At 53.3% G+C, this 27618-nt stretch overlaps 1 protein-coding gene across 2 annotated transcripts in view; it reads right to left on the bottom strand.

Annotated features, from left to right (window-relative positions):
- The window catches only part of LOC122545729 (calmodulin-binding transcription activator 1-like), a 248825-nt gene that overhangs the window by 77557 nt on the left and 143650 nt on the right, over positions 1–27618 (bottom strand). For both annotated transcript variants that reach the window (XM_087983029.1, XM_087983030.1), the window contains 2 exons: positions 20841–20965; positions 12351–12529 (listed from right to left, as the gene is read on the bottom strand). In XM_087983029.1, coding sequence (XP_087839155.1) covers positions 12351–12529; positions 20841–20965 — 304 coding nt within the window. The remainder of the gene's footprint in view (positions 1–12350; positions 12530–20840; positions 20966–27618) is intronic.

The raw sequence follows: 27618 nt of genomic DNA, 5'->3' as shown, positions 1-27618 counted from the left end.
GGGCTGTGATTCTCGGGTGAGCTGTTACTGTGTGTAAGATGGGCCGTGATTACAGGAGGAGCTGTTACTGTGTGTAACAGGGGCTGTGATTACAGGGGGAGCTGTTACCGTGTGTAACAGAGGCTGAGATTACAGGGGGAGCTGTTACTGTGTGTAACTGGGGCTGTGATTACAGGGGGAGCTGTTACTGTGTGTAACAGGGGCTGTGATTACAGGGGGAGCTGTGCTGTGTGTAACAGGGGCTGTGATTACAGAGAGAGCTGTGCTGTGTCTAACAGGGGCTGTGATTACAGGGAGAGCGGTTACTGTGAGTAACAGGGGGAGCTGTTACTGAGTGTAACAGGGGCTGTGATTACAGGGGGAACTGTTACTGTGTGTAACAGGGGCTGTGATTACAGGGGGAGCTGTTACTGTGTGTAACAGGGGCCGTGATTACAGAGAGAGCTGTTGCTGTGTGAAACAGGGGCTGTGATTCTAGGGGGAGCTGTTACTGTGTGTAACAGGGGCTGTGATTACAGGGGGAGCTGTTGCTATGTGTAACAGGGTACTGTGATTACAGGGGCAGCTGTTACTTTGTGCAACAGGGGCTGTGATTACAGAGGGAGCTGTTACTGTGTGTAACAGGGGCCGTGATTACAGAGAGAGCTGTGCTGTGTCTAACAGGGTACTGTGATTACAGGGGCAGCTGTTACTTTGTGCAACAGGGGCTGTGATTACAGGGAGAGCTGTTACTGTGTGTAACAGGGGCCGTGATTACAGAGAGAGCTGTGCTGTGTCTAACAGGGTACTGTGATTACAGGGGGAGCTGTTACGGAGTGTAACAGGGGCTGTGATTACAGAGAGAGCTGTGCTGTGTCTAACAGGGTACTGTGATTACAGGGGCAGCTGTTACTTTGTGCAACAGGGGCTGTGATTACAGAGGGAGCTGTTACTGTGTGTAACAGGGGCTGTGATTACAGGGGGAGCTGTTACTGTGTGTAACAGGGGCTGTGATTACAGGGGGAGCTGTGCTGTGTGTAACAGGGGCTGTGATTACAGAGAGAGCCGTGCTCTGTGTCACAGGGGCTGTGATTACAGGGGCAGCTGTTACTGTGTGTAACAGTGGCTGAGATTACAGGGGTGGCTGTTACTATGTGTAACAGGGGCTGTGGTTACACCGGGAGCTGTTACTGTGTGTAACAGGGGCTGTGATTACAAGGGGAGCTGTTACTGTGTGTAACAGGGGCTGTGATTACAGCGGGAGCTGTTACTGTGTGTAACAGGGGCTGTGATAACAGGGGGAGATGTTACTGTGTGTAACATGGGCTGTGATTACAGAGGGAGCTGTTACTGTGTGTAACAGGGGCTGTGATTACAGAGGGAGCTGTTACTGTGTGTAACAGGGGCTGTGATTACAGGGGGAGCTGTCATTGTGTGTAACAGGGGCTGTGATTACAGAGGGAGCTGTTACTGTGTGTAACAGGGGCTGTGATTACAGGGGGAGCTGTTACTATGTGTAACTGGGACTGTGATTATCGGGGGAGCTGTGCTGTGTGTAACAGGGGCTGAGGTTACAGGGGGAGCTGTTACTGTGTGTAACAGGGGCTGTGATTACAGGGGGAGCTGTTACTGTGTGTAACAGGGGCTGTGATTACAGGGGGAGCTGTTACTGTGTGTAACAGGGACTGTGATTACCGGGGGAGCTGTTACTGTGTGTAACAGGGGCTGTGATTACAGAGGGAGCTGTTACTGTGTGAAACAGGGGCTGTGATTACAGAGAGAGCTGTTACTGTGTGAAACAGGGGCTGTGATTACAGGGGGAACTGTTACTGTGTGTAACAGGGGCTGTGATTATCGGGTGAGCTGTTACTGTGTGTAAGAGGGGCCGTGATTACAGGAGGAGCTGTTACTGTGTGTAACAGGGGCTGTGATTACAGGGGGAGCTGTTACTGTGTGTAACAGGGGCTGTGATTACAGGGGGAGCTGTTACTGTGTGTAACAGGGGCTGTGATTACAGGGGGAGCTGTTACCGTGTGTAACAGGGGCTGTGATTACAGGGGGAGCTGTTACTGTGTGTAACAGGGGCTGTGATTACAGGGGGAGCTGTTACCGTGTGTAACAGGGGCTGTGATTACAGGGGGAGCTGTGCTGTGTGTAACAGGGGCTGTGATTACAGAGAGAGCTGTGCTGTGTCTAACAGGGGCTGTGATTACAGGGAGAGCGGTTACTGTGAGTAACAGGGGGAGCTGTTACTGAGTGTAACAGGGGCTGTGATTACAGGGGGAACTGTTACTGTGTGTAACAGGGGCTGTGATTACAGGGGGAGCTGTTACTGTGTGTAACAGGTGCCGTGATTACAGAGAGAGCTGTGCTGTGTCTAACAGGGGCTGTGATTACAGGGGCAGCTGTTACTGTGTGTAACAGGGGCTGTGATTACAGGGGGAGCTGTTACTGTGTGTAACAGGGGCTGTGATTACAGGGGGAGCTGTGCTGTGTGTAACAGGGGCTGTGATTACAGAGAGAGCCGTGCTGTGTGTCACAGGGGCTGTGATTACAGGGGCAGCTGTTACTGTGTGTAACAGTGGCTGAGATTACAGGGGTGGCTGTTACTATGTGTAACAGGGGCTGTGGTTACACCGGGAGCTGTTACTGTGTGTAACAGGGGCTGTGATTACAAGGGGAGCTGTTACTGTGTGTAACAGGGGCTGTGATTACAGCGGGAGCTGTTACTGTGTGTAACAGGGGCTGTGATAACAGGGGGAGCTGTTACTGTGTGTAACATGGGCTGTGATTACAGAGGGAGCTGTTACTGTGTGTAACAGGTGCTGTGATTACAGAGGGAGCTGTTACTGTGTGTAACAGGGGCTGTGATTACAGGGGGAGCTGTCATTGTGTGTAACAGGGGCTGTGATTACAGAGGGAGCTGTTACTGTGTGTAACAGGGGCTGTGATTACAGGGGGAGCTGTTACTATGTGTAACTGGGACTGTGATTATCGGGGGAGCTGTGCTGTGTGTAACAGGGGCTGAGGTTACAGGGGGAGCTGTTACTGTGTGTAACAGGGGCTGTGATTACAAGGGGAGCTGTTACTGTGTGTAACAGGGGCTGAGGTTACAGGGGGAGCTGTTACTATGTGTAACTGGGACTGTGATTATCGGGGGAGCTGTTACTGTGTGTAACAGGGGCCGTGATTACAGAGAGAGCTGTGCTGTGTGTAACAGGGGCTGCGATTACAGAGTGAGCTGTTACTGTGTCTAACAGGGGCTATGATTACAGGGGCAGCTGTAACTGTGTGTAACAGGGGCTGTGATTACAGAGGGAGCTGTTACTGTGTGTAACAGGGGCAGTGATTACAGCGGGAGCTGTTACTGTGTGTAACAGGGGCAGTGATGACAGAGTGAGCTGTGCTGTGTCTAACAGGGGCTGTGATTACAGGGGCAGCTGTAACTGTGTGTAACAGGGGCTGTGATTACAGAGGGAGCTGTTACTGTAAGTTACTGTGTGTAACAGGGGCTGTGATTACAGGGGGAGCTGTTACGATGTGTAACAGGGACTGTGATTACAGAGAGAGCAGTGCTGTGTGTAACAGGGGCTGTGGCGACAGAGGAGCTGGTACTGTGTTTAACAGGGGCTGTGATTACATGGGGAGCTGTTACTGTGTGTAACAGGGGCTGAGGTTACAGGGGGAGCTGTTACTGTGTGTAACAGGGGCGGTGATTACAGAGGGAGCTGTTACTGTGTGTAACAGGGGCTGCGATTGCAGGGGGAGCTGTTACTGTGTGTAACAGGGGCTGTGATTACAGGGGGAGCTGTTACTGTGTGTAACAGGGGCTGTGATTACAGGGGGAGCTGTGCTGTGTGTAACAGGGGCTGTGATTACAGAGAGAGCCGTGCTGTGTGTCACAGGGGCTGTGATTACAGGGGCAGCTGTTACTGTGTGTAACAGTGGCTGAGATTACAGGGGTGGCTGTTACTATGTGTAACAGGGGCTGTGGTTACACCGGGAGCTGTTACTGTGTGTAACAGGGGCTGTGATTACAAGGGGAGCTGTTACTGTGTGTAACAGGGGCTGTGATTACAGCGGGAGCTGTTACTGTGTGTAACAGGGGCTGTGATAACAGGGGGAGCTGTTACTGTGTGTAACATGGGCTGTGATTACAGAGGGAGCTGTTACTGTGTGTTACAGGGGCTGTGATTACAGAGGGAGCTGTTACTGTGTGTAACAGGGGCTGTGATTACAGGGGGAGCTGTCATTGTGTGTAACAGGGGCTGTGATTACAGAGGGAGCTGTTACTGTGTGTAACAGGGGCTGTGATTACAGGGGGAGCTGTTACTATGTGTAACTGGGACTGTGATTATCGGGGGAGCTGTGCTGTGTGTAACAGGGGCTGAGGTTACAGGGGGAGCTGTTACTGTGTGTAACAGGGGCTGTGATTACAGGGGGAGCTGTTACTGTGTGTAACAGGGGCTGAGGTTACAGGGGGAGCTGTTACTATGTGTAACTGGGACTGTGATTGTCGGGGGAGCTGTTACTGTGTGTAACAGGGGCCGTGATTACAGAGAGAGCTGTGCTGTGTGTAACAGGGGCTGCGATTACAGAGTGAGCTGTTACTGTGTCTAACAGGGGCTATGATTACAGGGGCAGCTGTAACTGTGTGTAACAGGGGCTGTGATTACAGAGGGAGCTGTTACTGTGTGTAACAGGGGCAGTGATTACAGCGGGAGCTGTTACTGTGTGTAACAGGGGCAGTGATGACAGAGTGAGCTGTGCTATGTCTAACAGGGGCTGTGATTACAGGGGCAGCTGTAACTGTGTGTAACAGGGGCTGTGATTACAGAGGGAGCTGTTACTGTAAGTTACTGTGTGTAACAGGGGCTGTGATTACAGGGGGAGCTGTTACGATGTGTAAAAGGGACTGTGATTACAGAGAGAGCAGTGCTGTGTGTAACAGGGGCTGTGGCGACAGAGGAGCTGGTACTGTGTTTAACAGGGGCTGTGATTACATGGGGAGCTGTTACTGTGTGTAACAGGGGCTGAGGTTACAGGGGGAGCTGTTACATTGTGTAACAGGGGCTGTGATTACAGAGGGAGCTGTTACTGTGTGTAACAGGGGCTGCGATTACAGGGGGAGCTGTTACTGTGTGTAACAGGGGCTGTGATTACAGGGGGAGCTGTTACTGTGTGTAACAGGGGCTGTGATTACAGGGGGAGCTGTTACTGTGTGTAACAGGGGCTGAGGTTACAGGGGGAGCTGTTACTGTGTGTAACAGGGGCTGTGATTACAGGGGGAGCTGTTACTGTGTGTAACAGGGGCTGTGATTACATGGGGAGCTGTTACTGTGTGTAACAGGGACTGTGGTTACAGGGAGAGCTGTTACTGTGTGTAACAGGGGCTGCGATTACAGGGGGAGCTGTTACTGTGTGTAACAGGGGCTGTGATTACAGGGGGAGCTGTTACTGTGTGTAACAGGGGCTGTGATTACAGGGGAAGCTGTTACGGTGTGTAACTGGGGCTGTGATTGCAGGGGGAGCTGTTACTGTGTGTAACAGGGGCTGTGATTACAGAGGGAGCTGTTACTGTGTGTAACAGGGGCTGTGATTACAGAGGGAGCTGTTACTGTGTGTAACAGGGGCTGTGATTACAGGGGGAGCTGTTACTGTGTGTAACAGGGGCTGTGATTACAGCGGGAGCTGTTACTGTGTGTAACAGGGGCTGTGATAACAGGGGGAGCTGTTACTGTGTGTAACATGGGCTGTGATTACAGAGGGAGCTGTTACTGTGTGTAACAGGGGCTGTGATTACAGAGGGAGCTGTTACTGTGTGTAACAGGGGCTGTGATTACAGGGGGAGCTGTCATTGTGTGTAACAGGGGCTGTGATTACAGAGGGAGCTGTTACTGTGTGTAACAGGGGCTTTGATTACAGGGGGAGCTGTTACTATGTGTAACTGGGACTGTGATTATCGGGGGAGCTGTTACTGTGTGTAACAGGGGCTGTGATTATCGGGGGAGCTGTGCTGTGTGTAACAGGGGCTGAGGTTACAGGGGGAGCTGTTACTGTGTGTAACAGGGACTGTGATTACAAGGGGAGCTGTCATTGTGTGTAACAGGGGCTGTGATTACAGAGGGAGCTGTTACTGTGTGTAACAGGGGCTTTGATTACAGGGGGAGCTGTTACTATGTGTAACTGGGACTGTGATTATCGGGGGAGCTGTTACTGTGTGTAACAGGGGCTGTGATTATCGGGGGAGCTGTGCTGTGTGTAACAGGGGCTGAGGTTACAGGGGGAGCTGTTACTGTGTGTAACAGGGGCTGAGGTTACAGGGGGAGCTGTTACTGTGTGTAACAGGGGCTGAGGTTACAGGGGGAGCTGTTACTATGTGTAACTGGGACTGTGATTATCGGGGGAGCTGTGCTGTGTGTAACAGGGGCCGTGATTACAGAGAGAGCTGTGCTGTGTGTAACAGGGGCTGCGATTACAGAGTGAGCTGTGCTGTGTCTAACAGGGGCTATGATTACAGGGGCAGCTGTAACTGTGTGTAACAGGGGCTGTGATTACAGAGGGAGCTGTTACTGTGTGTAACAGGGGCAGTGATTACAGCGGGAGCTGTTACTGTGTGTAACAGGGGCAGTGATGACAGAGTGAGCTGTGCTGTGTCTAACAGGGGCTGTGATTACAGGGGCAGCTGTAACTGTGTAACAGGGGCTGTGATTACAGAGGGAGCTGTTACTGTAAGTTACTGTGTGTAACAGGGGCTGTGATTACAGGGGGAGCTGTTACGATGTGTAAAAGGGACTGTGATTACAGAGAGAGCAGTGCTGTGTGTAACAGGGGCTGTGGCGACAGAGGAGCTGGTACTGTGTTTAACAGGGGCTGTGATTACATGGGGAGCTGTTACTGTGTGTAACAGGGGCTGTGATTACATGGGGAGCTGTTACTGTGTGTAACAGGGACTGTGGTTACAGGGAGAGCTGTTACTGTGTGTAACAGGGGCTGTGATTACAGAGGGAGCTGTTACTATGTGTAACAGGGGCTGTGATTACAGAGGGAGCTGTTACTGTGTGTAACAGGGGCTGTGATTATAGGGGGAGCTGTTATTGTGTGTAACAGGGGCTATGATTACAGGGGGAGCTGTTACTGTGTGTAACAGGGGCTGTGATTACGGGGGAGCTGTTACTGTGTGTAACTGGGGCTGTGATTACGGGGGAGCCGTTACTGTGTGTAACAGGGGCTGTGATTACAGGGGGAGCTGTTACTGTGTGTAACAGGGGCTGTGATTACAGGGGGAGCTGTTACTGTGTGTAACAGGGGCTGTGATTACAGGGGGAGCTGTTACTGTGTGTAACAGGGGCTGTGATTACGGGGGAGCTGTTACTGTGTGTAACAGGGACTGTGATTACAGGGGGAGCTGTTACTGTGTGTAACAGGGACTGTGATTACGGGGGAGCTGTTACTGTGTGTAACAGGGGCTGTGATTACATGGGGAGCTGTTACTGTGTGTAACAGGGGCTGTGATTACAGGGGGAGCTGTTACTGTGTGTAACTGGGGCTGTGATTACGGGGGAGCTGTTACTGTGTGTAACAGGGGCTGTGACTACATGGGGAGCTGTTACTGTGTGTAACAGGGGCTGTGATTACAGAGGGAGCTGTTACTGTGTGTAACAGGGGCTGTGATTACATGGGGAGCTGTTACTGTGTGTAACAGGGGCTGTGATTACAGAGGGAGCTGTTACTGTGTGTAACTGGGGCTGTGATTACGGGGGAGCTGTTACTGTGTGTAACAGGGGCTGTGATTACATGGGGAGCTGTTACTGTGTGTAACAGAGGCTGTGATTACAGGGGGAGCTGTTACTGTGTGTAACAGGGGCTGTGATTACAGGGGGAGCTGTTACTGTGTGTAACAGGGACTGTGATTACAGGGGGAGCTGTTACTGTGTGTAACAGAGGCTGTGATTACAGGGGGAGCTGTTACTGTGTGTAACAGGGGCTGTGATTACAGGGGGAGCTGTTACTGTGTGTAACAGGGGCTGTGATTACAGGGGGAGCTGTTACTGTGTGTAACAGGGGCTGTGATTACAGGGGGAGCTGTTACTGTGTGTAACAGGGGCTGTGATTACAGAGGGAGCTGTTACTGTGTGTAACAGAGGCTGTGATTACAGGGGGAGCTGTTACTGTGTGTAACAGGGACTGTGGTTACATGGAGAGCTGTTACTGTGTGTAACAGGGGCTGAGGTTACAGGGGGAGCTGTTACATTGTGTAACAGGGGCTGTGATTACAGAGGGAGCTGTTACTGTGTGTAACAGGGGCTGCGATTACAGGGGGAGCTGTTACTGTGTGTAACAGGGGCTGTGATTACAGGGGGAGCTGTTACTGTGTGTAACAGGGGCTGTGATTACAGGGGGAGCTGTTACTGTGTGTAACAGGGGCTGAGGTTACAGGGGGAGCTGTTACTGTGTGTAACAGGGGCTGTGATTACAGGGGGAGCTGTTACTGTGTGTAACAGGGGCTGTGATTACATGGGGAGCTGTTACTGTGTGTAACAGGGACTGTGGTTACAGGGAGAGCTGTTACTGTGTGTAACAGGGGCTGCGATTACAGGGGGAGCTGTTACTGTGTGTAACAGGGGCTGTGATTACAGGGGGAGCTGTTACTGTGTGTAACAGGGGCTGTGATTACAGGGGAAGCTGTTACGGTGTGTAACTGGGGCTGTGATTGCAGGGGGAGCTGTTACTGTGTGTAACAGGGGCTGTGATTACAGAGGGAGCTGTTACTGTGTGTAACAGGGGCTGTGATTACAGAGGGAGCTGTTACTGTGTGTAACAGGGGCTGTGATTACAGGGGGAGCTGTTACTGTGTGTAACAGGGGCTGTGATTACAGCGGGAGCTGTTACTGTGTGTAACAGGGGCTGTGATAACAGGGGGAGCTGTTACTGTGTGTAACATGGGCTGTGATTACAGAGGGAGCTGTTACTGTGTGTAACAGGGGCTGTGATTACAGAGGGAGCTGTTACTGTGTGTAACAGGGGCTGTGATTACAGGGGGAGCTGTCATTGTGTGTAACAGGGGCTGTGATTACAGAGGGAGCTGTTACTGTGTGTAACAGGGGCTTTGATTACAGGGGGAGCTGTTACTATGTGTAACTGGGACTGTGATTATCGGGGGAGCTGTTACTGTGTGTAACAGGGGCTGTGATTATCGGGGGAGCTGTGCTGTGTGTAACAGGGGCTGAGGTTACAGGGGGAGCTGTTACTGTGTGTAACAGGGACTGTGATTACAGGGGGAGCTGTCATTGTGTGTAACAGGGGCTGTGATTACAGAGGGAGCTGTTACTGTGTGTAACAGGGGCTTTGATTACAGGGGGAGCTGTTACTATGTGTAACTGGGACTGTGATTATCGGGGGAGCTGTTACTGTGTGTAACAGGGGCTGTGATTATCGGGGGAGCTGTGCTGTGTGTAACAGGGGCTGAGGTTACAGGGGGAGCTGTTACTGTGTGTAACAGGGGCTGAGGTTACAGGGGGAGCTGTTACTGTGTGTAACAGGGGCTGAGGTTACAGGGGGAGCTGTTACTATGTGTAACTGGGACTGTGATTATCGGGGGAGCTGTGCTGTGTGTAACAGGGGCCGTGATTACAGAGAGAGCTGTGCTGTGTGTAACAGGGGCTGCGATTACAGAGTGAGCTGTGCTGTGTCTAACAGGGGCTATGATTACAGGGGCAGCTGTAACTGTGTGTAACAGGGGCTGTGATTACAGAGGGAGCTGTTACTGTGTGTAACAGGGGCAGTGATTACAGCGGGAGCTGTTACTGTGTGTAACAGGGGCAGTGATGACAGAGTGAGCTGTGCTGTGTCTAACAGGGGCTGTGATTACAGGGGCAGCTGTAACTGTGTAACAGGGGCTGTGATTACAGAGGGAGCTGTTACTGTAAGTTACTGTGTGTAACAGGGGCTGTGATTACAGGGGGAGCTGTTACGATGTGTAAAAGGGACTGTGATTACAGAGAGAGCAGTGCTGTGTGTAACAGGGGCTGTGGCGACAGAGGAGCTGGTACTGTGTGTAACAGGGGCTGTGATTACATGGGGAGCTGTTACTGTGTGTAACAGGGGCTGTGATTACAGAGGGAGCTGTTACTGTGTGTAACAGGGGCTGTGATTACATGGGGAGCTGTTACTGTGTGTAACAGGGACTGTGGTTACAGGGAGAGCTGTTACTGTGTGTAACAGGGGCTGTGATTACAGAGGGAGCTGTTACTATGTGTAACAGGGGCTGTGATTACAGAGGGAGCTGTTACTGTGTGTAACAGGGGCTGTGATTATAGGGAGGGCTGTTATTGTGTGTAACAGGGGCTATGATTACAGGGGGAGCTGTTACTGTGTGTAACAGGGGCTGTGATTACGGGGGAGCTGTTACTGTGTGTAACTGGGGCTGTGATTACGGGGGAGCCGTTACTGTGTGTAACAGGGGCTGTGATTACAGGGGGAGCTGTTACTGTGTGTAACAGGGGCTGTGATTACAGGGGGAGCTGTTACTGTGTGTAACAGGGGCTGTGATTACAGGGGGAGCTGTTACTGTGTGTAACAGGGGCTGTGATTACGGGGGAGCTGTTACTGTGTGTAACAGGGACTGTGATTACAGGGGGAGCTGTTACTGTGTGTAACAGGGACTGTGATTACGGGGGAGCTGTTACTGTGTGTAACAGGGGCTGTGATTACAGAGGGAGCTGTTACTGTGTGTAACAGGGGCTGTGATTACATGGGGAGCTGTTACTGTGTGTAACAGGGGCTGTGATTACAGGGGGAGCTGTTACTGTGTGTAACTGGGGCTGTGATTACGGGGGAGCTGTTACTGTGTGTAACAGGGGCTGTGATTACATGGGGAGCTGTTACTGTGTGTAACAGGGGCTGTGATTACAGAGGGAGCTGTTACTGTGTGTAACAGGGGCTGTGATTACATGGGGAGCTGTTACTGTGTGTAACAGGGGCTGTGATTACAGAGGGAGCTGTTACTGTGTGTAACTGGGGCTGTGATTACATGGGGAGCTGTTACTGTGTGTAACAGAGGCTGTGATTACAGGGGGAGCTGTTACTGTGTGTAACAGGGGCTGTGATTACAGGGGGAGCTGTTACTGTGTGTAACAGGGACTGTGATTACAGGGGGAGCTGTTACTGTGTGTAACAGAGGCTGTGATTACAGGGGGAGCTGTTACTGTGTGTAACAGGGGCTGTGATTACAGGGGGAGCTGTTACTGTGTGTAACAGGGGCTGTGATTACAGGGGGAGCTGTTACTGTGTGTAACAGGGGCTGTGATTACAGGGGGAGCTGTTACTGTGTGTAACAGGGGCTGTGATTACAGAGGGAGCTGTTACTGTGTGTAACAGAGGCTGTGATTACAGGGGGAGCTGTTACTGTGTGTAACAGGGGCTGTGATTACAGGGGGAGCTGTTACTGTGTGTAACAGGGACTGTGATTACAGGGGGAGCTGTTACTGTGTGTAACAGAGGCTGTGATTACAGGGGGAGCTGTTACTGTGTGTAACAGGGGCTGTGATTACAGGGGGAGCTGTTACTGTGTGTAACAGGGGCTGTGATTACAGGGGGAGCTGTTACTGTGTGTAACAGGGGCTGTGATTACAGAGGGAGCTGTTACTGTGTGTAACAGGGGCTGTGATTACAGGGGGAGCTGTTACTGTGTGTAACAGGGGCTGTGATTACAGCGGGAGCTGTTATTGTGTGTAACAGGGGCTGTGATTACAGGGGGAGCTGTTACTGTGTGTAACAGGGGCTGTGATTACGGGGGGAGCTGTTACTGTGTGTAACAGGGGCTGTGATTACGGGGGGAGCTGTTACTGTGTGTAACAGGGGCCGTGATTACAGAGAGAGCTGTTGCTGTGTGAAACAGGGGCTGTGATTCTAGGGGGAGCTGTTACTGTGTGTAACAGGGGCTGTGATTACAGGGGGAGCTGTTACTGTGTGTAACAGGGGCTGTGATTACAGGGGGAGCTGTTACTGTGTGTAACTGGGGCTGTGATTACAGGGGGAGCTGTTACTGTGTGTAACAGGGGCTGTGATTACCGGGGGAGCTGTTACTGTGTGTAACTGGGGCTGTGATTACAGGGGGAGCTGTTACTGTGTGTAACAGGGGCTGTGATTACAGGGGGAGCTGTTACTGTGTGTAACTGGGGCTGTGATTACCGGGGGAGCTGTTACTGTGTGTAACTGGGGCTGTGATTACAGGGGGAGCTGTTACTGTGTGTAACTGGGGCTGTGATTACCGGGGGAGCTGTTACTGTGTGTAACTGGGGCTGTGATTACAGGGGGAGCTGTTACTGTGTGTAACTGGGGCTGTGATTACCGGGGGAGCCGTTACTTGCCTCCACTTGATGAGAGTCGCGATGAGCTGGCCGTATCCCTGAGCTGCCGCAAGGTGTAACAGGGTCATTCCCCGGAAACTGATTCCATGAAGGAGCCGTTCAGAGCGTAGCCAGTTGGACCGGGACATCATCGCCTCACAGACAGCGATAATTCTTTCCTCAAAAGAATCGGAAGATGCCTTTGTGGAAGACAATCACACACACAGAGTTCCGAATTGTTAGCTGGCATGAACACTGTCGCTGGAATTGATTCCAACACAGAGGAGAGGAGAGATCTCCCCACTGCCCATGGACAAGATGGTGTCTATGACAGTGTTGCACTCCCTCAGTGCTCTGTGCTGTTGGAGGTATCAAAGCCCAGCAGGAAGGCTGCCTACCTGGGAAGCTCAGGTCAGAACTGAGGATAGCTGGCACCTTTCCTCGTCCCTATCCCATGGAACATTCTCCAAAGGGAACACACGGCAAAACTCAAATTCTGCTTGACTGAGAACCTCCGAAACACGGAGCATGCAAGCAGAACGGCAACCTGTTGGGGTTTGGGGGGGGGGGTGGCATCGATGGGGACCCCCAGCAGATACCCAATGACACCAGGATGGTGGGCAAAGTGCTTCAAGATCCACTGTCTGGTCCTGATACCCGTCATATCCCATCCTGCCTTTAGTCAGGTGGAGGCAACTACATGAACCCCTCCCCCCCCCCCCCCAACCCTGGGACACTTTGCAACACTGAGGGTGCTTAATAAATGCAGGTCGTTGTTGTAAACTCAACAACGAGCTGGCTGACCCCACTGCTGTTCCCAGTGTTGGAGCTGCCCAGAGAGACCAGATCATCAGGGAACTGTGATTCACAGCCAGGGTAGGCCCGAGGGAAACGGGAGACAGAGAGAGAGAGTGCGCACTACTCCACGGGGCAGCTGGGAAGGTGAAAGGGGTATCAGGCTAATCCTACCCCAGCACAGCACAGCAAGAGGCCAGCCCCTCTGGAGGGATTGGGGGCGGGAGGGTGGGATGAGAATGGCAGGGGACTCTCAGGCAGAATCTCTCTCACCATCAGATTAACGAGAGGTCGCTGGGCAGGCAGTGGTTTACTCCCTCTCTCACTCGAATAAAAACACTGAAATGGGGGGGGGGGGCGGGGGGCAGAAATAAACAGAAGGAAAGAGGCACCCATCACCTCCACAGGCAATCCCAATCAGCCTCTCAGCCAGTGAAGGACTCTGGCAGGAATGCAGCAGTACACAGTGCACAGCAAGATCCCATTGATAATGCAATAAAACTACCAACCAATTGGGCGATGTTGGTTTGAGGGAGAATTACTGGTGGGAATGGTGATGTGACACTGTCGGAGTAAATGACCTGCTGGTACTGGAATCTCTCCTGAAAGGAACAAACTGTGGGAGACCACTGCAGGCCAGGCAGCATCCCAGGAGGGAGAACAAGCTCAGAGTTCGAGTGTGGGTGACTCCAGCTCTGATGAAGTGTCAGCTAAACTGGAAACGTTTGCTCGCTCGCTCGCTCTCTGTCTCTGTCTGTCTCTCTGTCTGTCTCTCTGTCTCTGTCTCTCTGTCTCTGTCTCTCTGTCTCTCTCTCTGTCTGTCTGTCTCTGTCTCTGTGTGTCTCTCTGTCTGTCTCTCTGTCTGTCTCTCGGTCTCTGTCTCTCTCTCTGTCTGTCTCTCTGTCTGTGTCTCTGTCTGTGTCTCTGTCTGTGTCTGTCTCTCTGCAGATGCTGTCCCTGAGCCACTGTGATCTCCAGCAGTTTGTCGTTTTTACTGTGAACACGGACCCTCAGTGCCAGACAACCCTTCCCCCTGAGTCTGCACCAAGCTCACTGTTTCTAAAGTGTAATCACCTTAGAGCAGGAGGTTCAACACACACTCACACACTCACACAACACAGACACACACTCGCAACACACACACACCCACACTCACAACACACACACACCCACACGCAACACACACACACACCCCCACACACTCTCACACACTCTCACACACACACACACACAATACACCCACCCACGCACACACATACACACCCACACACAATACACCGACACACACACACAATACACCTACCCACACTCACTCACTCAACACACAGACACACTCACTCAACACACACTCACAACACACACACACAAAACACACACTGTCTCACACACACACTCATACTCTCTCTCCCACACACTCAAACACACTCTCTGTCTCTCTCTCACACACAACAGTCTCTCTTACATACACACACACAAACTCTCTCTCTCTCTCACACACACACACACAACTGAATCCGTCTGAGTCTAGGAAGGATTGAGTAATTGCTGGTCACTGGCCAGAAACAGACTGATGGCCGGACACACAGAGATAATAACAACAGCATCATAAACAGCTCGAATATCAGAGAGAGAGAGAGAGAGAGATGGTGGAGGGAGAACAGATAAACATTATGAGGAGCTGCAGAAATGTATCAAATGGTGAAGATTTTGGAGGCTGGAGGTGAGGGAAAGGGCTGATGATGAACAGGAGACTGTTTAAAAGCCTCTGAGCCTGTTCAGTCAGTCAGCTGGTTTATCCAGGACCCAGTTTTATACACCCACTTTCATCCTGTATCCCTCAACATCTCCACACAGATAACACAGAGTAATTCCAGATTCAAAATCGAGAGATGATGCAGCACTCCAACTCCTAACTAAAATCCCAAAGACCTGTGGGAACTGTACAGCAGAAGCTAAACCAGGAGCTGCTGGAAAAGCTCAGCAGGTCTGGCAGCATCTGGGAGAGGTAACATTTCAGCTCCACCTCGGGGGAAGGGTAATTTGACGCGAAACGTTAACTCTGATTTCTCTCCCATAGATGCTGCCAGACCTGTTGAGCTTTTCCAGCATCAATTGCTGATTGTGGGAGAGAGTTTTCATCAGCCTCTGTGTGTAAAAGTCTCTCCTATTGTCACTCATGAAAGGTCTGACTCAAACGTTGACATTTTTCTTAAATTTTACAAATTGAAGTCTTTAAGATGTCCCAGGTCCAGGGCATTCCCGTGATCAGTGGGCAACACTGTGTGTCAAGTCAACCTCTACACCTCCTGTTACCTCGCTTGTAAACTTTTCGTTCAAACCACCTCTTAGCCATCTGAATTCCAGTGAACACAACCCCAATTTCTCTCATCGCTGCTGACCCTACCCCCCAGGGTCCTGGTGGATTTACACCACCCGTTCTCCTGCAAAGTTAATGTCTCCTCCCTAAGGTGAGGTGCCTGGAGGAACAGCCAGCGAGGGGGACAGAGTCAGACGTTATTTGAGAAGCTGGACGTAGATTGAAAGTTTTCCACTGAGCACAGATGGAAAGGTGAGATCCACATTACCTCAGAACCACATCTCCACCCCCACCCCCCTGCGGCCCCTGCACCAGCAGAGGAACGGTCAGTTTAATCCCACTTTGTAAAGCCCTTCAGTTAATCACCTTTCACCAACCTTGCCATAAATAGCCAGCAGAGATAATATATAACGAGCACCCAGACACGCAACAGAGCTTCAGCAGGTCTAAAATTAACAAGAATGTGAAGCTGAAAGCTTCAATCGAGACAGTCAAATATAGAAACAAAGCTGCCCTGTTTCGGTGTTGGTCACGTCACCCTCAGAGTTATTTTAAACTTCATCAGCCTTCACCAAATTCACTTTGTCCCCTTCTCCTCTGGCACGGCACTGGCACTGGCCAACCCAGCTGCTCCATCTGGCTGCTGGCTATTTACTAGCATGGCCGCCACAACCCCTCACCATTCGCTGCCCAACCCTCACCCGCCCGAAACCCCCACCCTGCCCCAGAGTAACCCAGAACCCCCCCCTCACCCATCCTGTCTCCGTTCCCCCTCCCCACCCCTTCCCCTGCCCCACCCTGTATCCTCCTCCCTCACTCCCCTCCTCCCTCACTCCCCTCCCCTCCCTGTACCCTCCTCCCTCACTCCCCTCGTCCCCCTCCCCTCCCTGTAACCTCCTCCCTCACTCCCCTCCTCCCTCACTCCCCTCCCCTCCCTGTACCCTCCTCCCTCACTCCCCTCGTCCCCCTCCCCTCCCTGTATCCTCCTCCCTCACTCCCCTCCTCCCTCACTCCCCTCTCCTCCCTGTACCCTCCTCCCTCACTCCCCTCTCCTCCCTGTACCCTCCTCCCTCACTCCTCTCGTCCCCCTCCCCTCCCTGTATCCTCCTCCCTCACTCCCCTCCTCCCTCACTCCCCTCTCCTCCCTGTACCCTCCTCCCTCACTCCCCTCCCCTTCCTGTACCCTCCTCCCTCACTCCCCTCGTCCCCCTCCCCTCCCTGTATCCTCCTCCCTCACTCCCTTCCCCTCCCTGTACCCTCCTCCCTCACTCCCCTCCTCCCTCACTCCCTTCCCCTCCCTGTACCCTCCTCCCTCACTCCCCTCGTCCCCCTCCCCTCCCTGTATCCTCCTCCCTCACTCCCCTCCTCCCTCACTCCCCTCCTCCCTCACTCCCTTCCCCTCCCTGTATCCTCCTCCCTCACTACCCTCCTCCCTCACTCCCCTCTCCTCCCTGTACCCTCCTCCCTCACTCCCCTCTCCTCCCTGTACCCTCCTCCCTCACTCCCCTCGTCCCCCTCCCCTCCCTGTATCCTCCTCCCTCACTCCCCTCCTCCCTCACTCCCCTCCTCCCTCACTCCCTCTCCCCTCCCTGTACCCTCCTCTCTCACTCCCCTCCTCCCCCTCCCCTCCCTGCATCCTCCTCCCTCACTCCCCTCCTCCCTCACTCCCCTCCCTGTATCCTCCTCCCTCACTCCCCTCCTCCCCCTTCCTTCCCTATACCCTCCTCCCTCACTCCCCTCCTCCCCCTCCCCCTCACTCCCCTCCTCCCCTTCTGTACCCTCCTCCCTCACTCCCCTCCTCTCCCTCCCCTCCCTGTACCCTCCTCCCTCACTCCCCTCCTCCCCCTCCCTTTCCTGTACCCTCCTCCCTCACTCCCCTCCTCTCCCTCCCCTCCCTGTATCTTCCTCCCTCACTCCCCTCCTCCCTCATTCCCCTCCCTGTACCCTCCTCCCTCACTCCCCTCCCCTCCCTGTACCCTCCTCCCTCACTCCCCTCCTCCCCCTCCCTTTCCTGTACCCTCCTCCCTCACTCCCCTCCTCTCCCTCCCCTCCCTGTATCTTCCTCCCTCACTCCCCTCCTCCCTCATTCCCCTCCCTGTACCCTCCTCCCTCACTCCCCTCCCCTCCCTGTACCCTCTTCCCTTACTCCCCTCCTCCCTCATTCCCCTCCTCCCTCTCCCCTCCCTGTACCCTCCTCCCTCACTCCCCTCCTCCCTCTCCCCTCCCTGTATCTTCCTCCCTCACTCCCCTCCTCCCTCTCCCCTCCCTGTACCCTCCTCCCTCACTCACCTCCCTGTACCCTCTTCTCTCACTCCCCTCCTCCCTCATTCCCCTCCTCCCTCTCCCCTCCCTGTACACTCCTCCCTCACTCCCCTCCTCCCCCTCCCCTCCCTGTACCCTCCTCCCTCACTCCCCTCCTCTCCCTCCCCTCCCTGTATCTTCCTCCCTCACTCCTCTCCTCCCTCTCCCCTCCCTGTACCCTCCTCCCTCACTCACCTCCCTGTACCCTCTTCTCTCACTCCCCTCCTCCCTCATTCCCCTCCTCCCTCTCCCCTCCCTGTACCCTCCTCCCTCACTCCCCTCCACCCCAGTCCCTCTCTGTACCTTCCTCCCTCACTCCCCTCCTCCCTCACTCCCCTCCTCCCCCTCCCCTCCCTGTACCTTCCTCCCTCACTCCCCTCCTCCCCCTCCCCTCCCTGTACCCTCCTCCCTCACTCCCCTCCTCCCCAGTCCCTCTCTGTACCTTCCTCCCTCACTCCCCATCTCCCTCATTCCCCTCTCCTGCTCTTTCCCAAGCCCCTCCTAGTCTCCCAGCAGTTTCCTGGTTCCCAGCCCCTCTCCTTGACCCCTGACACCAGCATCCCCCAACCCAGTGTAACTCCCTCTCTAATAGCTTTCCAAAATTACTCAACATTCCCGGGTACGAGGAGCAGAGGAAGTAATCGCAGTAACTACCATCGGTGAAACAGAGCCAGAGGAATGGTCTAGCCACAGACTGATCAGTCCCCTGGATCTGATGGGATCCATCCTGGGATAATCAAGGAAGTAGCTACAGAGGTAGAGGGTGCACACTCATTGTAATCTCCCAGGAATCTTTAGAATCTGGAATGGTCCCTGAGGATTGTGAAAGTGCCAATGTAACACCCTTATTGAAGAAGGGAAGGAGATGATGAACAGGTCACTATAGCCTAATGAGCATAATGTGTTACTGGGAACACGGCTGAGTCTATGATAAAGGGTGGAACAGCTGAGCACTGAGAAATCCATCCGATCATCAAACAGAGACAGCGTGGTCTCAGGAAGGGGAAGGTGTGTCTGACACTTTTCCAGGAATTCTTTGGGGAGGTAACAAGCAGGACAGAGAAAGGGGATGCTGAGGATGTAATGTATTTGGAATTTCTTGACATGACTCAAGTATCAGCTATCCGGCTAACGGCGTTGGAATTGGAACATTAACATGGAGAGGGGATTAGCTAACTCACAGGAGACATGGAGCTGGGATAAGGGAGATCTTTTCAGGCCGGTAACCAGGAACAAGTGGACTGACACAGGGACCAGTGCTGGGGCCACAACGATTTACAATAGAGATCAATGACCCAGAGGGGGAACCTGAACATACAGTTACCGAGTTTGTGAAAGACACAGAAATAGACCAAAAGGCAAGTTGTGAGAATGACACAGAGACTCTGCAGAGGGATCGAGACAGGTTCAGGGAAAGGGCAAAACCTCAGTAGATGGGATAGAGTGTGGGGAAACGTGAGGTTTTGGCAGGAAGGAGAGAGGAGTTGAAGATTATTTAAATGGAGAAAGACTGCGGAGATTTGAGAACCTGGGTGCTATAAAACCCAAAAAGTTAGCATTGACTTCAGCAGTAAAAAGGAAGGGAAATGTTGACCTTTATTTCAAACGTAATGGAGGGAGGTTTTGCTAAACCGGGACAAGGCGCTCGTCAGATCACAGCAGGAATTCTGTGGAAGTTTGGGTCCCTTATTGAAGTAAAGAGAGACGGGTGGGAGAGAGAGTCCAGAGAGGGTACACTCGGCTGGTCCAGGGGATGGAGGCACTGTCTCCTGAAGGTAAGGACAGTCCTGCTGTACTCATTGGAGTTTTGAAGGATGAGAGGTGACCTGATTAAAACCGACCAGATTCTCAGGGGGACTGACCAGGGGAGATGTGGAGAGGCTGTCAGCCTTGTGGGAGCAGAGAGGGTCATCTCAGAACAAGGGGGTCACCCACTGAAGACAGAGATGGGAAAGTATTTCCTCTCCCTGAAGGGAGTGAATGTGTGGAATTCCTTAGCGCAGAGGGATGTCAAGATTGGATCGTATCTTCAAGGCTGAGAGATTAATTTTTATCAGGAAGGTTATGGGGTAAAGGCAGGAAACTGGAGTTGAGGATTATCAGATCAGCAATGACCTCATTGCACAACAGAGCAGACTCAATGGGTCGAATGGCCTCCTGCTGCTCCTGCACCCTAATAATCTTAAGGTTCAAGTCTCCCCTGCTTCAGAGCTGTGTAAACAAGCTGATTAAAACTATCAAAGAGACAGCCAATGAGACAGGGAGCAATGGCAAACAAATCTCAACTAATGCGAGAGGAAAGGGGGGCAGTTAGACAACAGTGATCACAACACAACCTAACTCCACAGACAGACTGAGAACAAGGTCAATAAGACAAAGACCAACTCAGTAAAATGGAAAAGGAAAGCTGGATTTTATGGTGACGAGCATGGAACCCGGGAAATAAATGAGAAACAAATTATTGACAAACAAAATGACAGAACAGTTGTGGATGAATAAACAAGTTTGGAAATTTGAAATGGCAGAGAGAGAGAGAGAGAGAGAGAGAGAGACAGAAAGACAAGAGAAAGAGAGAATGAGAGTGAGAGGGAGTGTGTGTGTATGTGTGTGTGTGTGAGAGAGAGAGAGAGAGATAAAGTGGTGGGGGGAAATCAGCCAGTGTTCCTGTTCCTGACCATTGTCCAGTCATCCCTGGGCTAGAGATTGGGGTAGAGAGAGAGAGACAGAGAGAGAGAGAGAGAGTGTGAGAGTGAGATTGAAAGATGGTGAGAGTGAGGGAGATTGAGACAGAGGGAGTGAGAGAGTGAGAGTGAGTCAGTGAGAGCAAGAGAGAGAGGGGGGGGGGAAATGAGCCAGGGTTCCTGATCCTGATCATGGAAGATTATTCCATCCGGAATGTGATTTGGTTAACAGGACCCTGGGATGTGAAAGTTTGAACAGGTGTTCAGAGGATTTCAGTATTGTCCAGGCCTCTTGACAAGACACAAGCCACAATGCAGCAACGAGCCTGAGTTCTCTGTGAGTAATGCTGTCAGCTCAGATTCCACAGTTTCAGAGTTCTCACGTCATTGAGCAGCACTGTCTATGTTGGCTCTTACCTGGATGTGCATCTTGTCCCCTGAGCCCATCGATTGTTGCTGATTGGAGGATGAACCAGTCATCTCTGCCATCCGTTTCTCCATCTGCTCCAGTCGCTCCAGGATTGACATCCGGAACTGATTATCTAAAGACCAGGGACAAACACCACGGTTACACAGTCACATGTCTAACACCTTTTCGATTTCAACTTCATATTTGTATGAGACCCAAAGCATCGTTCCAAAATAACATTGCTCCAGATGCTGTCCATTACAGACCCACACATTGTTCTGTCTATCCATTACAGACCCCACACACTGTCTTGTCTATCCATTCCTGAAGAAGGGCTAATGCCCGAAACGTCGATTCTCCTGTTCCCTGGATGCTGCCTGACCTGCTGCGCTTCTCCAGCAACACATTTCCATCTCTGATCTCCAGCATCTGCAGACCTCATTTTCTCTTCTGTCTATCCATTACAGACCCCACACTGCCCTGTCTATCCATTACAGACCATTACACTGCTCTGCCTGTCCACTGCAGATGCCACACACTGCCGTGAATATCTATTACAGATCCCACAGACTGCCCAATCTATTACAATCCCCACACAATGCACTGCCTATCCATTACAGTCCCCACACACTGCACCCTCCATTCCTTATAGACCCCACACACTGCCCTATCTATCCATTACAGACCCCACACACTGTCCTGTCTATCCATTACAGACCCCACACACTGTCCTGTCAGTCCATTACAGATGCCACACACTGTCCTGTCTATCCATTATAGTCCACACACACTGCCCTGTCAGTCCATTACAGACCCCACACACTGCCCTGTCAGTCCATTACAGACCACACACACTGCCCTGTCCACCCATTACAGACCCCACACACTGCCCTGTCAGTCCATTACAGACCACACACACTGCCCTGTCTACCCATTACAGACCCCACACACTGCCCTGTCTATCCATTACAGTCGAGGAGAAAGTGAGCACTGCAGATGCTGGAGATCAGAGCTGAAAATGTGTTGCTGGAAAAGCACAGCAGGTCAGGCAGCATCCAGGGGGAAGGAGAATCGACGTTTCGGGCATAAGCCTGAAGAAGGGCTTATGCCCGAAACGTCGATTCTCCTGTTCCTTGGATGCTGCCTGACCTGCTATCCATTACAGTCCCCACAAACTGCCATGTCTGTCCATTACAGTCCACACACACTGCCCTGTCAGTCCATTACAGTCCCCACACACTGCCCTGTCTGTCCATTACAGATCCCAGACTGCCCAATCTATTACAGCCCCCACACACTGCCTTGTCTATCCATTAGTCACCACACACTGGGCTGTCTATCCATTACAGTCCCCACTCACTGCCCTGTCTATCTATTACAGACCCCACACACTGCCCTGTCTATCCATTACAGACCACACACACTGCCCTGTCTATCCATTACAGACCACACACACTGCCCTGTCTATCCATTACAGACCACACACACTGCCCTGTCTATCCATTACAGTCCCCACACACTGCCCAGTCTATCCATTACAGTCCCCACACATTGTCCTATCTATCCATTACAGTCACCACACACTGCCATGTCTATCCATTACAGACCCCCACACTGCCCTGTCTATCCATTACAGCCCCCGCACACTGCCCTGTCTGTCCACTGCAGACACCACACACTGCCCTGTCTATCCATTACAGATCCCACAGACTGCCCAATCTATTATAGTCCCCACACACTGCACTGCTTATCCATTACAGTCACCACACACTGTCCTGTCAATCCATTACTGGCCTGTCTATCCATTACAGACCCCACACACTGTCCTGTCTATCCATTACAGTCCCCACACACTGCCCTGTCTATCCATTACTGGCCTGTCTATCCATTACAGACCCCACACACTGTCCTGTCTATCCATTACAGTCCCCACACACTGCCCTGTCTTTCCATTACTGGCCTGTCTATCCATTACAGACCCCCACACTGCCCTGTCTATCCATTACAGTCCCCCCACACTGCCCAGTCTATCCATTACAGACACCACACACTGTCCTCTCTATTCATTACAGAACCCCACACTGCCCAGTCTATCCATTACAGCCCCCCCCACTGCCCTGTCTATCCATTACAGCCCCCGCAAACTGCCCTGAATGTTCATTGCACACGCTACACACTGCCCAGTCTATCCATTACAAATCCCACAGACTGCCCAATCTATTACAGTCACCACACACTGTCCTGTTGATCCATTACAGACCCCACACATTGCTGTGTCCATCCATTATAGTCCCCACAACATTGTGCTATCTATCCATTACAGTCCCCACACACTGCCCTGTCTATCCATTACTGGCCTGTCTATCCATTACAGCTCCCACAAACTGCCCTGTCTATCCATTACAGACCCCACACACTGTCCTGTCTGTCTATTATAGTCCCCACACACACCGCCCTGACTATCCAGTACAGTCCCCACACACTGCCCTGTCTATCCATTACAGAACCCACAAACTGCCCAATCTATTACAATCCCCATACGCTGCACTGCGTATCCATTACAGTCACCACACACTGCCCGGTCTATCCATTACAGCCCTCACACTCTTCGAGGAGAAAGTGAGGACTGCAGGTGCTGGAGATCAGAGCTGAAAATGTGTTGCTGGAAAAGCGCAGCAGGTCAGGCAGCATCCAGGGAACAGGAGAATCGACGTTTCGGCCATTCCTGGAGAAGGGCTTATGCCCGAAACGTCGATTCTCCTGTTTGCTGGATGCTACCTGACCACCTGCGCTTTTCCAGCAACACATTTTCAGTCCTCACACTCTGCCCTATCTATCCATTACAGACCCCACACACTGCCCTGTCTATCCATTACAGACCACACACACTGTCCTGTCTATCCATTACTGCCCTGTCTATCCATTACAGTCCTGTCTGTCCATTACAGTCCGCACACACTGCCCTATCCATTACTGCCCTGTCTATCCATTACAGTCCCCACACACTGCCCTATCTATCCATTACAGACCCCACACACTGCCCTGTCTATCCATTACAGACCACACACACTGTCCTGTCTATCCATTACTGCCCTGTCTATCCATTACAGTCCCCACACACTGCCCTGTCTATCCATTACAGACCCCACACACTGTCCTGTCTATCCATTACAGTCCCCACACAGTGCCCTGTCTATCCATTACTGCCCTGTCTATCCATTACAGTCCCCACACACTGTCCTGTCTATCCATTACTGCCCTGTCTATCTATTACAGTCCCCACACACTGCCCTGTCTATCCATTACAGACCCCACACACTGTCCTGTCTATCCATTACTGCCCTGTCTATCCATTACAGTCTCCACACACTGCCCTGTCTATCCATTACAGTCCCCACACACTGCCCTGTCTATCCATTACAGACCCCACACACTGCGCTGTCTATCCATTACTGTCCTCTATCCATTACTGTCCTGTCTGTCCATTACAGTCCCCACACACTGCCCTGGCTATCCATTACAGTCCCCACACACTGCCCTGTCTATCCATTATAGACCCCACACACTGTCCTGTCTATCCATTACTGTCCTGTCTATCCATTACAATCCCCACATACTGTCCTGTCTATCCATTACAGCCCCCACACACTGCCCTGAGTATCCATTACAGATCCCACACACTGCCCTGAGTATCCATTACAGACCCCACACATTGCCCTGTCTACCCATTACAGCCCACCCACACTGCCCGGTCTATCTATTACAGTCCTGACACACTGCCTTGCCCCGACTGTCCAATGTACCTTCTCCCTCTGTGTTGGAGAGGGGACGTTTTCAGTGAGATACTGTTTCCAACGCAGTCTCATTGCTGAGGGAATGATCACTGTCCGATGAACCAGACACAGTCTTCGAGAACATTAACCTGCCCCTTTAATCCTTTACACTCTGACACTCACTGACCGCAGGTCACTGCGGCCTGACACTCACTGACCGCGGGTCACTGCGGCCTGACACTCACTGACCGCGGGTCACTGCGGCCTGACACTCACTGACCGTGGGTCACTGCAGCCTGACACTCACTGACCGCGGGTCACTGCGGCCTGACACTCACTGACCATGGGTCACTGCGGCCTGACACTCACTGACCGTGGGTCACTGCGGCCTGACACTCACTGACCGCGGGTCACTGCAGCCTGACACTCACTGACCGTGGGTCACTGCAGCCTGACACTCACTGACCGTGGGTCACTGCGGCCTGACACTCACTGACCATGGGTCACTGTGCCCTGACACTCACTGACCGTGGGTCACTGCGGCCTGACACTCACTGACCGCGGGTCACTGCAGCCTGACACTCACTGACCGCGGGTCACTGCGGCCTGACACTCACTGACCATGGGTCACTGTGCCCTGACACTCACTGACCGTGGGTCACTTCGGCCTGACACTCACTGACCGCGGGTCACTGCGGCCTGACACTCACTGACCGCGGGTCACTGCGGCCTGACACTCACTGACCGCGGGTCACTGCGGCCTGACACTCACTGACCGTGGGTCACCGCGGCCTGACACTCACTGACCGTGGGTCACTGCGGCCTGACACTCACTGACCGCGTGTCACTGCGGCCTGACACTCACTGACCGCGGGTCACTGCAGCCTGACACTCACTGACCACGGGTCACTTCGGCCTGACACTCACTGACCATGGGTCACTGCGGCCTGACACTCACTGACCGCGGGTCACTGCGGCCTAACACTCACTGACCGCGGGTCACTGCAGCCTGACACTCACTGACCACGGGTCACTGCGGCCTGACACTCACTGACCACGGGTCACTGCGGCCTGACACTCACTGACCGTGGGTCACCGCGGCCTGACACTCACTGACCGTGGGTCACTGCGGCCTGACACTCACTGACCGTGCGTCACTGCGGCCTGACACTCACTGACCGTGGGTCACTGCGGCCTGACACTCACTGACCGCGTGTCACTGCGGCCTGACACTCACTGACCGCGGGTCACTGCAGCCTGACACTCACTGACCGCGGGTCACTGCGGCCTGACACTCACTGACCATGGGTCACTGCGGCCTGACACTCACTGACCGCGGGTCACTGCGGCCTAACACTCACTGACCGTGGGTCACTGCGACCCGATACTCACTGACCGTGGGTCACTGCGGCCTGACACTCACTGACCACGGGTCACTGCGGCCTGACACTCACTGACCGTGGGTCACCGCGGCCTGACACTCACTGACTGCGGGTCACTGCGGCCTGACACTCACAGACCGTGGGTCACTGCGGCCTGACACTCACTGACCGCGTGTCACTGCGGCCTGACACTCACTGACCGCGGGTCACTGCAGCCTGACACTCACTGACCACGGGTCACTGCGGCCTGACACTCACTGACCATGGGTCACTGCGGCCTGACACTCACTGACCGCGGGTCACTGCGGCCTAACACTCACTGACCGTGGGTCACTGCGGCCCGATACTCACTGACCACGGGTCACTGCGGCCTGACACTCACTGACCACGGGTCACTGCGGCCTGACACTCACTGACCGTGGGTCACTGCGGCCTGACACTCACTGACCACGGGTCACTGTGGCCTGACACTCACACACACTGACCGCGGGTCACTGCGGCCTGACACTCACTGACCGCGGGTCACTGCGGCTTGACACTCACTGACCATGAGTCACTGCGGCCTGACACTCACTGACCGTGGGTCACTGCGGCCTGACACTCACTGACCATGAGTCACTGCGGCCTGACACTCACTGACCGCGGGTCACCGCGGCCTGACACTCACTGACCGTGGGTCACTGCAGCCTGACACTCACTGACCGTGGGTCACTGTGGCCTGACACTCACTGACCACGGGTCACTGTGGCCTGACACTCACTGACCGTGGGTCACTGCGGCCTGACACTCACTGACCGTGGGTCACCTGCGGCCTGACACTCACTGACCGTGGGTCACCGCGGCCTGACACTCACTGACCGCGGGTCACTGCGGCCTGACACTCACTGACCGCGGGTCACTGCGGCCTAACACTCACTGACCGTGGGTCACTGCGACCCGATACTCACTGACCGTGGGTCACTGCGGCCTGACACTCACTGACCACGGGTCACTGCGGCCTGACACTCACTGACCGTGGGTCACCGCGGCCTGACACTCACTGACTGCGGGTCACTGCGGCCTGACACTCACAGACCGTGGGTCACTGCGGCCTGACACTCACTGACCACGGGTCACTGCAGCCTGACACTCACTGACCACGGGTCACTGCGGCCTGACACTCACTGACCATGGGTCACTGCGGCCTGACACTCACTGACCGCGGATCACTGTGGCCTAACACTCACTGACCGTGGGTCACTGCGGCCCGATACTCACTGACCGTGGGTCACTGCGGCCTGACACTCACTGACCGTGGGTCACTGCAGCCTGACACTCACTGACCACGGGTCACTGCAGCCTGACACTCACACACACTGACCGCGGGTCACTGCGGCCTGACACTCACTGACCGTGAGTCACTGCGGCCTGACACTCACTGACCGTGGGTCACTGCGGCCTGACACTTACTGACCGTGGGTCACTGTGGCCTGACACTCACTGACCATGAGTCACTGTGGCCTGACACTCACTGACCATGAGTCACTGCGGCCTGACGCTCACTGACCACGGGTCACTGCGGCCTGACACTCACTGACCATGAGTCACTGCGGCCTGACACTCACTGACCGTGAGTCACTGCGGCCTGACAC

The sequence above is a fragment of the Chiloscyllium plagiosum genome, unplaced genomic scaffold (genome assembly GCF_037043375.1).
Source record: "Chiloscyllium plagiosum isolate Xiang-an unplaced genomic scaffold, Cpla_swu_hap1 HiC_scaffold_44, whole genome shotgun sequence".
NCBI lineage: Eukaryota > Metazoa > Chordata > Chondrichthyes > Orectolobiformes > Hemiscylliidae > Chiloscyllium > Chiloscyllium plagiosum.
The sequence above is the reverse complement of the archived record's forward strand: the minus strand, read 5'-3'. Positions and strand labels throughout refer to the sequence as shown.